Consider the following 13,548-nt stretch of genomic DNA (forward strand, 5'->3'; position numbering starts at 1 on the left):
GACTAAGCCATGATAAGCTTTATATATTTTATGTTTTTTTATTATGATGTGTGAATTGAGAAAGAATGAGTTTTTTTATTATTAAATGATGTTTAACTTATAAGTAATACAATTTAAATTTATTCTAGCTTACCTTGTTATGTATTGTGTTGTGGTTCGTTCACCTACTATGATATTGTATTATACGTCAGCATATGATAGTGTAAGTGGGAAAAATGAATAATGATGAGATTGCAAAAGGTTGAATAGTGAATAATTATTACTTTAATATATAATTTTTGTATTGTATAAATCCTTCTAAGAAGGATTAATTATATATATCCTTCTAAGAAGGATTAATTATATATTGAAAGTTTTAACTTGAGTTTTCTTATGGAAGATTGTAAATACATTTTATATACTTATGTTTGTTTAGGTTTTTTTTATCAATTATATAATACTATAATTAGTAAAGTAATCTTACTAAATTGAAGTGTTATGTGTCTTTTAGTAAAAAAACATTTTCATAAAAATGTGTTTATATATATATATATATATATATATATATATAAATATATATATATATAAATATATATATATATATATATATAAATATATATATATATATATATATATATATATATATATATATATATAAATATATATATATATATATATATATATATATATATATATATATATATATATATATATATATATATATATATAAGTGATACAAATCTCACCTTAACCGATTGGACTACCCATTAGTGTATAATCTAATGCATGTGATGTATATACCTGAGCTAGAGAGAAGCGTGTTTGAAGTTCTACATCAATTAAAAATAAAATCAATTTACAATATATAAATGAATACAAACATCACTTTACAGGCCGATTTTATTATGAAATTAAATTAGACTTAAATGCACCTCTTAAAATATATATATATATATATATATATATATATAGTGATCATCTCATATTAAATTACTATTACTACAAATTCATTTATTTATATAACATCTTATTTTTAAATTTATCTAATTATAATTTCCTTTTTAATATTTCATATTGAAAATACAAATATTTTTTTAACATTATTTTTTAATAATATTATGTTTTCTTAATTATATTTTTAAAAGAATATTTAAGCAACTTATTATTTAACAAAATATAAAGACAAAATTGATATCAATTTAATTTCAAAGGAGAGATAAATATGGACATTTTCCTTCAAAAATAAAAACAAAAGCCAATATAAACTTTTCCTCAAAAGCCAATATAAATATGGACATTTGTGACATCTATAATGAAAACTAATTCATGATTAGTTAGTAGAGTGACATGTCTTTAAGGAGCACCTCAACTGTTGATACTATGGAAGATTCTCTTTATTTAACTTCTTTAAAATTTCTTTTATTTTCTTGGACTTTGTTCATGTTGTTACTATCCAATATTGTTTTAATATAAAAAAGGTTTAATAGGTTCGGAGGTCTCTATTTATGCAAATTTGTATCAATTGGGTCCTCGTATTATGAAAGTTTTCAATTGGATCCCTGTTTTGGTAAAATTTGAGTCAATAAAGCCCTTGCCGTTAAATGCTATGGATGGCGTTAATTTTCTTCTAATGTGACATACTGAGGTGTCCTTTAATTACGAGGTGGCACGACATCAGAAGAGTCTTGTTGACCAGCTTTGACTGATTCATAACGTGACTAGTGAAGACCTGCCACATGTCAACCCCTTTCCCACCCAAAATTAGGGTTTCAGATAGTGGAAAGGAGGAAACCTAGAAACCCTAGCCGTTAGCCACCTTGAAGCCACCACCGTCAACCTTCAAATCGCCGCTATCCACCATCGCAGAAACGTGAATCGTATCAGCCACCAGAATCGCGATTCCTTCGTCCTCCGCTGTAACACCCAAATAATTTAAAGGGTATTACTGATAGTAGAGACTAAATTAATTTGATATCTCATATAAACAATCAAACTTTATTTCAATTACTCAAAAGTACAATACCAAACTTACAAACTTTAAACAATATAGTCTTCACCATTGAAATTTCAACTTATAAGTTTTACACAACATAATCTTCCCAATACAAATTTATTCTTTTTACAAAAATCCCTGAAAGTTTTTCCCCGCATCTCTCTCATCTCTAAGCGTTTTCAACCGCATCTGCAACATTATCTAATCACATATAACATGAGTTATATGATCATAGTACAAACAAATAAGGGTAAGCCAACCATATCATAAAATCATTAAACTTGTAATAAAAATATTATGATCATGTATTTTTGCAATTGATAAAATATCATTATTCCGAGGTCATTAATTCATCATTATCAAAATCATCTTTCTCATTTCCATAAATCTTACAAGTGTACCATGCTTACTCATGAAGCCTTATGGTCAGACCGCTCTCTGCCTGCTTCCTTAAGCCTCACTTATATACTATGTCTTACTTTCTGAAGCCTTATGGTCAGACCCCTCTCTGCCTGCTTCTATAAAACTTACGAATCATATGTTTATGTCAAAGCCTTATGGTCAGACCACTTTCTACCTGCTTTCATAAACCTCAGGTGTTACTTTGCTCATACCAAACTCTCATGGTATAACTCGAACATACTACTCCCGGTAGTAAACATCATTTCATAAGTAATGATTTCTCATATTCACTCCAACATTTCATAAAACCAACAATTCATACCCTCTTATCCACCTAACTCAATCATGTTCATTCTTTAATCATGAATTCATAATAACCCGTTTTGGTATCAATAAATTAAACATATTGCCAGATATCATGCTTCATATTATAAACTCATTTTACCCATAACGAGTATAACTCAACATATTTTCACCAAACAAAGATCATGGATCAACCAAAATATATCAACATATCTTAGGAACTACATATTAAAGTTTGGGCTCAATGTAATGATAAATAAAATATATATGAAATTTTTTACCATGATAATATTATGCATCTACAATCAACTTGTTTTATTTTATTTTCATCCTAGTATAGATTTTTCTTTACCCCAATTGGTCACCGGAGAGGACCCAGATGTCTGAACGCATCAAACTCACCTTCGACGCCAGCACATATGACTAGTCACAACTGACTGGACCAGGCCAGGGCTGCTCTATGATCAGGGATGTGCCAACTCAGGTTTTTAAGGTTCCTCTATCCTACCAACAAAGGGAGGCCCTCAATAATTAACAATTTATTTATTTATCTACCTTGTTCTCTTATGCTCTAAATCTAATATGCCAAATTTTAATATTTTTACTTCCTCTCACAACAACCTCAAACAGTATCTGTATATCTATTTAATAACCATATACAAACTATTACAGAACCCTTACTCCAGACCTTCCAACAAGATCAATTTCAGCCAACAAGCTCATTCAAAACAGATTAAATTCATCACATCACAACATGTACAATTTAACAGTTTCAGTTATAACACTCAATATAATAAAAGTCATAAAACAGTATCGCAAGAGAACACCAGTTCAACATTCGTATATTTATAAATTCATACAAAAATAATTAGTTGCTCTTACCATCAAAATAATATTAATATAAAAATTCAGGGGAAACAAGAAGTTGAATCTGGCAGAGCCGGTTTGACAACTTCTCATCCTTCCAGAAAGATGCAATAAAAAGAATAGATAAAACAATAAAATTTCTGGGGAAACAAGAAGTTGAATCTGGCAGAGCCGGTTAGACAACTTCACATCCTTCCAAAAATACAATATAAATAAGAAATAACAGGTATGGGGAAACAAGAAGTTGAATCTGGCAGAGCCGGTTAGACAACTTCTCATCCTTCTAGAAATACAATAAAAAGATATAAGAAACAACAAAAGCTTTGGCGAAACAAGAAGTTGAATCTGGCAGAGCCGGTTAGACAACTTCTCGTCCTTCCAAAAATACAATATAAAGATATAAGAAACAACCATAGCTTTGGGGAAACAAGAAGTTGAATCTGGCAGAGCCGGTTAGACAACTTCTCGTCCTTCCAAAAAAATACAAAAGAAACAAATAAATATTCTCATTCAAAATTCAAGACCATACAGCAACAAAATACTACATATTCAAGATTTAGGATTAGAGACAAGCAAAGTCTAAGAGTGGCTTCCCTTACCTCTATTACAGACTTAATCTCCTCGCTCTCTGAAAACTTCCAGAATATCCCCTTTGCAATTAGAAATTCTTCCAACTCTCTTCTCTCAACATTTTTCTAAGTTCTTTGGTGTAAATTTTCAGCCTCCCCCCTTGGCTATTTATAGTAAAAAAATTTACTATTCATTTTTACTATTCATTTTTTTTTATTCATTTTACTATTACAAAAATAATTTTTTATTTGCAAATTGGTGAATTCTGATATCAAAGCTACGTGTAACACTTATCCTTTCCAAAAATAATTTTTTTTTACTATTCACAATTTACTATTCACTAATTATTTTTTTTTATCTAGTATCTAACTTACAAATATTTTCAAGGATCTTACATCCGCCACCAAGCGTGATTCGATCTCCTTCCTCGCAAGCTTCGCCGCAACCTCCCCTAAACCAGAGATGCAAGCCTCTCCGAATCGCGGCTTTTTTTTCGCATCTCGCAGCTGCTTCGCCAAACCTTAGCGCCACAAAACCGCCGTGAAGACGCTGTCATGATCGCAACCACTAACCTTCATCACCCTCGCACCTGTCAGAGAAAACACGCAGAAACCCAATCACAGAGAAAATCAAAATCGCGCAGCTGTTCGAAAGCCATGGCGCGAATCATCTTCTCCTTCGTTCATCTCCACCTGTAACCACAATCAGACCTGCAAACAAACCCAGAAACAGAAGAGAGCCATCTCCATTCGGAAATTCTGGTGCGAGAAGCGGAGAAAGCATTTTCCCATTCTAACGGCGCGTAGGCAGAGGCACAAGGAGAAGCCCTTTCCCATGGTGGCGGTGAAGACTGGTGCCACGATTATGATTGCGGCGGCTTCTGCGAAGATGCAAAGACGCCAATGGTGGCCGGTGAGGCTCGAGTTGGCGACGCTAGTACGGCGGTGGTTGACGGCACGGTGGTTGAAGGGAATTATTGAAGAAGAACGATGATACCTCGTCATTTATTTTAAATATTTTTTAAACTTAAAATCAAATAAATCCACATCATTATGCCACCTCGTAATTAAATCACACCTCAACATGCCACATTGCAAGAAAATTAACGTCATCCATAGCATTTAACGGCAAAGGCTTTATTGATTCAAAATTTATCAAAACAGGGACCCAATTGAAAACGTTCATAATACGAGGACCCAGTTGATACAAATCTGCATAAATAGAGACTTCCGAACCTATTAAACCTATAAAAAAATGAAAGCCACACACTACACTTTCTATTTTTAGTAAACTTAGGTTTTTGAGAAAACTATAATTTATTCCAACATATTTTTTTTTATTACGTCTAAAGTCAACGCAACGAAAGCGTATTTAATCCTTATAATTATAATTAAATTTAAGTAGTTTCTTTTTTATAAGAATTATTTACTAATAGTCATTTTTTTAAAGTAATTTATTTTTAAGCTTAAATAAACTATTAGGAAGCAGAAAAAAAAGCAAACGCAGCGTTTTAGTGCTGCTCTGTTCGTTCAGTGGAGCCCTAAAACGACACACTTCAGTGGTGTAAGCGGCGACGACGATGAAGGTGGTGGCGCTAGTTAGCGGCGGCAAAGACAGTTGCTATGCCATGATGAAAGCTATTCACTATGGCCACGAGGTTTTTTTTTTCCTATTTTCCCCAAACATTTTTCATTTTTATCTATTTGATGTATTTATCTGTTCTAATTGGTGTTACAATAGATTGTTGCATTGGCCAATTTGATGCCGCTTGATGATTCTGTGGACGAGCTCGATAGTTACATGTACCAAACTGTATGTTTCTTTTCCATTTTCCTTTTTTGTTATTTCCATTGCTCAGTTTTCTAACTTTATAGTAACTTTTATTTTGGGTTGAAATTGAAAAGAAAACGGACTTCTTTTTTATACGCGTTTTGTAACTGAAGAAGCAATGAGATAACAGATAGTGTTAGCATTGCTGTTACATTAGGGTTTTCTTAAACTAAGCAAATTGAATGAGATTAGGAATTATTCTATTTTTCCTCGTAACATTAGAATTTAAAATTTCATTTGGTCCTTTGTAATTCAAGCTGTCTTTTGGATAGGAATTACTTTCCTCATAATTTTTTGTTATTTCTTCTCACTTTGGTATTACATGATTTTTTTAAAAAAATGTCAAGTGGTGAACTTAATTGTTAGAGAGTCACCATCTTAGACCTCTGCTTGTATCTAGTTATTTACTGGAAAGTGTTGTTTCCATTCATGTATGAAATGAAAATGGACTGCTCAATGTTTTCCACAGGTTGGACATCAAATTATTGTCAGGTATGCTGAATGCATGGGATTGCCATTGTTCAGGAGGCGAATACAAGGCTCCTCAAGGCAAGTCTTCTAATTATAAATCTTTTGATACAGCCAATTATTTTATTTAAGGGAAATCAGTAGGTTGGGTTAGCTTAGTTAATTAAAGGTAATTAAACTCCTATTGACATTCTATAGTTATCAATACCAAATAGCTGTGTGGAGTGACTGACCCCAAATCTGCAACATCGTGATACAAGTACTGGGCAGATGGTGATATTCGGAAGTTTCAAGATGAATACTAAATAATTTGAACTATAAATACTTAAATGCTCAAAACTAAAAGGTATCCAAAAGGGGAAACATAATAATCATTAATGACTGAAATTCATAATTTGAAGCTAAACATAAGTAAATAATAACAGAAGTCATGGAATAAAGAAACTTTAAGCCTCTGAGAAAGAGACCTCTGATGAATCCTATGCTTCAAATGTAGACTGAAATCTGAAAAAATCCCCCCAAAAAACGGTTCAGCATATACACAAGCATAGGGGTAAAGAGGGGATTTCCCTCTACCCACCATATTCACTGAAATGACTGTGGTTTCCTGGGTAGCTACCACAAATGCTCTGCTACAAGTTTGGAATAATGTCCCGAGGCTACTCTGCCGCCAAAATGCATTGTTGACAACAATGAGGCACCCACACTTTAATCTGCTTTAGGTATTTGTATCCGATACCAATAGTCTCTGATATTTGAACACTTTCCTTAAATGTATAGGTGAAGTATTCCAGGATTGTAAAAATTTATGAAATTTAATACAAGTACATGAGACAGAGCAACATAAAAACAATGTTCCTTGGTGAACTGAAAGTGGAACTTGTTGATAATTTCAAGAAAGGAGTGAGATTGATGGTATTATTCCTATTCATAGACAATAAGAAGTAATTTATGATCACAATAGGTTATAAACCTTTTTGTTTATAAATGTCTAAATTTTTTAGTTTGGATTTGCAGAATTTCAAATATATATTTATTAATTTTATAATTTTATATACATATCTATATATGTATCTTAAATGTATCCTATCCTATATATTTTCAGATTAATTATACCATTGTACCTTTTGAGCATTCAAACTAGCATTTCTACCCAGTAGGTTCTTGATAATCTGCTAGAATAATTCCCCACTCTCCCACCCTTTTCTATCTTGATTAATTTCCTCAACAGTTATGTTTTCTAATGACTGTTTTTTGGTTAACCTTTTAAGCTATGACCTATACCGTTGTTAAACCATCTTAACTTGTAACGTTTGGTATAAACCTTCTTGTGATAATTTCTTAATAGGCATCAGGAGCTTGGTTACAAAGAAACTCAAGGTGATGAAGTCGAAGACCTGTTCACTTTGTTACGTGAAGTGAAAAGGAAGATACCCTCAGTTACTGCAGTGTCTTCTGGAGCCATTGCATCTGACTATCAGAGATTGCGGGTGGAAAGTGTTTGTTCAAGGTTAGGCCTTGTTTCTTTGGCATACTTATGGAAACAAGATCAGTCATTGCTTCTCCAGGAAATGGTAAACAGTGTTTTGGACTATTGTCACCATAATTGATAGCATACATGTATGTGATTGTGTAGTAGGATTTTAATATTCTCCATTGTTCATATAATTCTAACTCCAATTTGGTTCTGGCCAGATTACAAGTGGAATTGTAGCTGTAACCGTGAAGGTATAACTTGTTTAACTTTGTTTCTAATGCTTATTGCTTTATGTGGTTTTTCTTTTTCATTTGTAAAATGGGAGGGGATTCCTTTGCTCTTACTCCTCTGTGTTTCTTACTTACTATTTGTGCAGAGTAATCAAATTGTGCTTTATTGAGCATCATGTCATTCTAATATCAATTGATGGCATGAATGCTAATGTAATGATTTCATGCAATCTTAAAAATAATGAGGTTTGTTTGAATATATTGTGGTGAGTTACATGTTGCCAAAAATGAAAAGTTTTACATCTGAAAACATTTTCTTCAAGTCAAGAAATATGTTAAACTTGTTTTTGTAATGTACTAGAATAATTGATAGTTCTAAATTTAATGTTTCATCTATGCTTGAAGGTAGCTGCCATGGGTTTGGATCCTGCAAAGCACTTGGGTAAAGAATTAGCCTTCTTAACTGCTTATTTACATAAATTGAAAGAGTATGTCAGAAGTTATTCTCCCTCCTTTTTCTTTGTGTATTATCTGTTTAAATACTTTTAAAGTTTCTAGAGTAAATGACTCTACGATCTTTTCATGTATTTATTTCACCCTATCCTTTATTGTAACTTCTTTTTCCAGATTATATGGAATCAATGTTTGTGGTGAAGGAGGGGAATATGAAACATTAACTCTTGATTGTCCTCTCTTCTTTGTAAGTTCATACAACCACTTTTTGTGGTTTATTGGTTTCACGCTTTAATTTTTGCACCAACTTCTGAATTGACCATTGTCCATTTGATCTTTAGTTGGCATGTGTCAAACTGGTCTCAATTTTCACTCGTACATTTTGGTTTCAGTTTTGTGGTTCTACCAAATATTGTTCTGGAGAATCTTGTGTATTTGATTTTCCTTCATTCATTTGATGTCAGTTTTATGGTTCTACCAAATACTGGTTTCAATTTATTATCAATATTTTTCTTCTGTTTTCTATATTCATTACATTTTTCAGAATGCTCGCATTGTGCTTGATGAACATCAAGTTGTGATGCACTCTTCCGATGCCATAGCTCCTGTTGGAATCCTTCATCCCTTGGCATTTCATTTGGAAAATAAAGCTGATGTTCAGCATTTAAAATCGCAAGACAACTTACATGACATTTGTACACAGAAACTAGGATCTGTGTATGAAGTACACGACAGTCTAGAAGGATGTGAGGCCACATACAAGCCTCTAGATTATAGAGCCGACACAATGGATGACATAGAACATAAATTTAACATCTCAAGAACAAATAACAAGGGCACATTCTCTTTAAGTTTCTGGTTGCAAGATTCATGCAATGGTCATAGATCTCTACTTTTTCTATTGTTTTTAAATCAATTTGTTTTTCCTCTTACTTTCACAATATTCTGTTCTTTGACCCAACTTTGTCTTATTTCCTTAGTGCAGGTTTGCAAGAAGACTTGAGGATTGTCTTAGGGAAAATTGAATCACAGTTATTGGGCCTTGGTTTTGGATGGGAAAATGTCCTCTATATTCACCTTTATATTGATGACATGAATAAGTTCTCTGAGGCAAATGAGACGTATGTAAATTTTATAAGACATGAGAAATGTCCATTTGGCGTTCCGTCTCGTAGTACTGTTCAAGTGCCGCTTATAGAATCAGGTTTCAGCAGCGCATACATAGAAGTTCTAGTATCAAACAATAAAAGTAAAAAGGTTTTGCATGTGCAGAGTATTTCCTGTTGGGCACCTAGTTGCATTGGGCCATACAGCCAGGTATACCACATTGTTCTCAGCAGCAGCCAATTATTTATCATCAGAACAAGTAGTTTGTACATGTTATCTGTATCCTGTTTATGGAAGTTGACTTGGGATGGGACACAACAGAAAGCAGTTCAATTTGGGGCTGAATGCTGCTTATTTAAGATTAAAGTGATTTTAGTGTATGTTTAATGTGACAAAACTCAAACAGGAATTGGGCAGTTAGTTTTGTTAAAATTAATGTCAAACTTTATGCTATTGGCCCAAGAGTATCATGCTGTTTTCATACCAAGTTATTTGGTCCGCCTAAAGGGAGTTAACTTTTAATTCGAAAGATTAAGCGTATAGAAAAAGATTTCATTCCTTTCTATTGTTCTTATAAGTGTGAAATGCATTTATTCATTTATATATATATATATATATATAAATAACAATTTGCAGAACTCTGTCTAATTTCTATAAGCTTGCTCTTAAAGTTTCCCAAGTTAAAAATAGCTTAATCTTGATTTTTTTTAACTAATTTTACTTGGTACCTAAATATTTGGACCAATACCTTTGTTTTTTAGCTGTAGTATCTGATTAATAACTATAAGCTGTTTTGAGCACAAAATTAACTAATCCAAAATCAAATTAATACTTTAGTTGCTTGAACTTTATTTCTACTTTATTCAATCTGTCTTGACTTGAGAGTGGGATTCATTTCTAGGTGCCCTTATTAAAAAGGGATGGTAATCATCTAATTGAATAGTGCTAGTTCTGCTTGTTTGCTAACCTCGTAAAGTGTCCATATTTTAACATTTTATTATACACATACCATTATCACATTTCAAATGTTTTCTTTCAGGCAACCTTGCATGAGGGTATACTTCACATGGCTGGTCAATTAGGGCTTGATCCTCCTACAATGAATCTTTGCCAGGGAGGCCCTGATGTTGAACTGGAACAAGCACTAAAAAACAGTGAAGCGGTGGCAAAATGCTATAATTGTTCAGTATCAACTTCTGCAATTGTTTTTGTTATTTATTGTTCTAAACGTGTTTCATCATCAGAGAGACTCAATATTCAGGAGAAACAAGAAACAATTCTTAGGCAGATGAAGATCTCCCATCTGCAGGAAGCAGACACCTACAAAGAATTGGATCCCTTGTTCCTATATGTTCTTGTTCCTGATCTACCTAAAAGGTACTGCAGGGTATACATTAAGTCATCTTTTTCTTAACTGTGCTTGTTTAAGCAATAAACCTTTGCGCTTTCATGGATCTGCAACTAGAGAAGGACAACCATTTATATATTTAGAACCTATAATTTGCTATTCTTTTTCGTTTTTTTTAAAGAAGTTCTCTCATACTCTATTTATATTAGGTTTCATTGTTTTAAGGATGTTAAAATTTCATATCAATTAGAGATATGACTATTATAGTACACAAACAAGTGCAAATCTCACATTGTAAACCGGTTTTGTAAGGTTAAAGTGGGATTAAAGTCCACTTTCTAAGATGACACCAAGATCTTAGCAAAGTTTATTGGATTTATTATGTCACCTACTCTATTGGGTCACTATTGTATCACTCACTAATATCTAATTCCATGTCAAGATGTCTAATCCTTGATGTGTGTGTGTGTATGAAAGGTCCCACATTATAGTATATAAATGAGTGCAAATCTTATCTTATTAGTTGGTTTTGTGAGTTAGAGTAGAATTGAAGTCTCCTTTCTACGAAATGATGCACTCTTTTATAACATTGTTTTCTACATAACCACAACTCAAATAAAGTTGCCCATATTAGTAGAGTCTTGGTTTCTTTGAACATGGAACATTGTCTTGTCTTTTATTTGGATTATCTTTCGTTTTTCATATTTTGTGGTTAGGATATTAGGATTTAGAAAGGATTTTATTGAACCCTTGTTTATTATTATTATTATATTATTTATTATAAATTCTCACAAGATTTATGTCCATGGGCATCTGCAATTTTTACTTTCCAGAGCATGCGTAGAAGTAAAGCCTATTCTTTATGTTGAGGATGGAACAGATACAGTACCTGAGGCATTAACAGAAAGATCTAGATCAGAGACACCATCACATTATTGGGGTTTCCAGCCAGAAAATTGGCATGATTCTTGCATTCAGAAATGCGTGGTTTCTGGAAAGATATGTGCCATTATACTGAATATTACAAGTGAGCTGGCAACGAAGATATGTTTTGATTCCCAGCCTACTGATAATGTGAATAATGGTCAATATTCTCTTCCTAAGGCATATATGGAGAAGATATCAAAGTTCTGCATTTATCTTCTGGACAAAGTTATGACTGATAATGACTTCACCTGGGAAGATATAATGGTTAGTATATTTCTTAAAATATTACACCTGATCAATTCTATTCTTCCTTTGTCTGGATTTTAATTTAGTTATGCAGTCTGTAAGAAACCCATTTCTTGTTTTCTTTACAATTTTAATCAATAACTTCCACCTTGGATTGTCCTGGTTTTGTTAAACCTTGGGGATGGAGATGAAGCACAACATTTTAAGTGCCTTTCTTTAATTAACACCCTTTCTAGATCCAGATATTTTATGCATCTCCTTGTCCATCATGTTCATTTGTGTTAAAAAGGTATCCACGCAATTTGCCTGAAATTATAATTATTTGAAGAAAAAAAATTAAGAAGGCCAGCGCTTCTTGCACTTTTCAAATTCTCGTTTCATCTTATGCAGAGTTTGAGGTTCTACATCCGGGAAAGCCTTCAAATGTCAGCGCAGCTATTACAACCTATGTTCTGCAATGCACTTTTTGAACTTTCGGAAATGAGTCACAATAACTTCAAAAATGGAGAGGAGCCAATCTTCAACATAGTTCCTGTCATAGGTGCTGGGAAATCTGCCTCATCCATGGACGATGTAGTAACCTGCGAATTATTGGCTCGGAAATACTGAGTATATCTATACTTTCTGAAAATACTCTGAAATGACTGGTTGTAGGGGTGGTTCAGTTACTGTGCACTTCACTAGCTGATATACAATGTTTTATTTTTTAAATACAAAATTGATTCGCTTTTTCTAAAGCCAAAACAAAGACAGTTTCATTGAAATAGGTTTTGTCGATGACTTGGTGTATAAAGAGTTGGGAAGTTATGTTCATCATTCCCAATATTAAATTTTGGAGCCGCTATTTTAATTTAAAGAATTACATTGTATTGTGCATTTTTTAAGCTGTGTGGAAGGTATATGGAGGGTTGTGGAAGTATAATTTCAACAAAGTGTAATCTTGGCAGTTGCTTTAATAAAAGGGTTAAATATGTTTTTGATCTCTTAACTTTTAGTGAAAATTGGAATTAGTCCCTCTTCAAAACTTTGAATTAATTTAGTTCTCAAATTTTAGAAATGTATGAATTTAATCCTTTAACCAAATTTTGTTAACTTTATTTGATGTTTTAAACGTATTTTTCAGTTAACATTGAAGCAAACATGTGTCAAATGGTATAAACAACTTAAATGCTATCATGAAACACATTTGAAACATCAAATAAACCTAACAAAATTTAGTTAAAAGGATTAAATTCACACATTTTTAAAGTTTGGGAACTAAATTAGACCAAAGTTTTAAAGAGGGATTAATTTCAAATTTCACTAAAAGTTAAGGGATCAAAAACATATTTAACCCTTAATAAAATTA

The 13,548-nt window shown here is 32.5% G+C and overlaps 1 protein-coding gene across 2 annotated transcripts; it reads left to right on the forward strand.

Moving 5' to 3' along the window:
* The first annotated feature begins 5,605 nt into the window (after window positions 1-5,605).
* Window positions 5,606-13,122, forward strand: LOC108329395 (diphthine--ammonia ligase). 2 transcript variants are annotated; one of them, XM_017563572.2, is made up of 12 exons: window positions 5,606-5,771; window positions 5,855-5,926; window positions 6,414-6,493; window positions 7,761-7,986; window positions 8,108-8,140; window positions 8,525-8,607; window positions 8,747-8,819; window positions 9,117-9,450; window positions 9,558-9,889; window positions 10,719-11,056; window positions 11,861-12,218; window positions 12,591-13,122. In XM_017563572.2, the coding sequence occupies exons 1-12, from the start codon at window positions 5,694-5,696 to the stop codon at window positions 12,807-12,809; spliced, it is 2,226 nt and encodes a 741-aa protein (XP_017419061.2). In that variant the 5' UTR covers window positions 5,606-5,693; the 3' UTR covers window positions 12,810-13,122. The 2 variants fall into 2 exon arrangements, with proteins under 2 accessions (XP_017419061.2, XP_052729354.1); XM_052873394.1 differs by lacking the exons at window positions 8,747-8,819; window positions 9,117-9,450 and having other exon boundaries at window positions 8,525-8,561.
* Window positions 13,123-13,548: the final 426 nt, after the last annotated feature.

Source organism: Vigna angularis, chromosome 2 (genome assembly GCF_016808095.1).
Source record: "Vigna angularis cultivar LongXiaoDou No.4 chromosome 2, ASM1680809v1, whole genome shotgun sequence".
Taxonomy (NCBI): domain Eukaryota; kingdom Viridiplantae; phylum Streptophyta; class Magnoliopsida; order Fabales; family Fabaceae; genus Vigna; species Vigna angularis.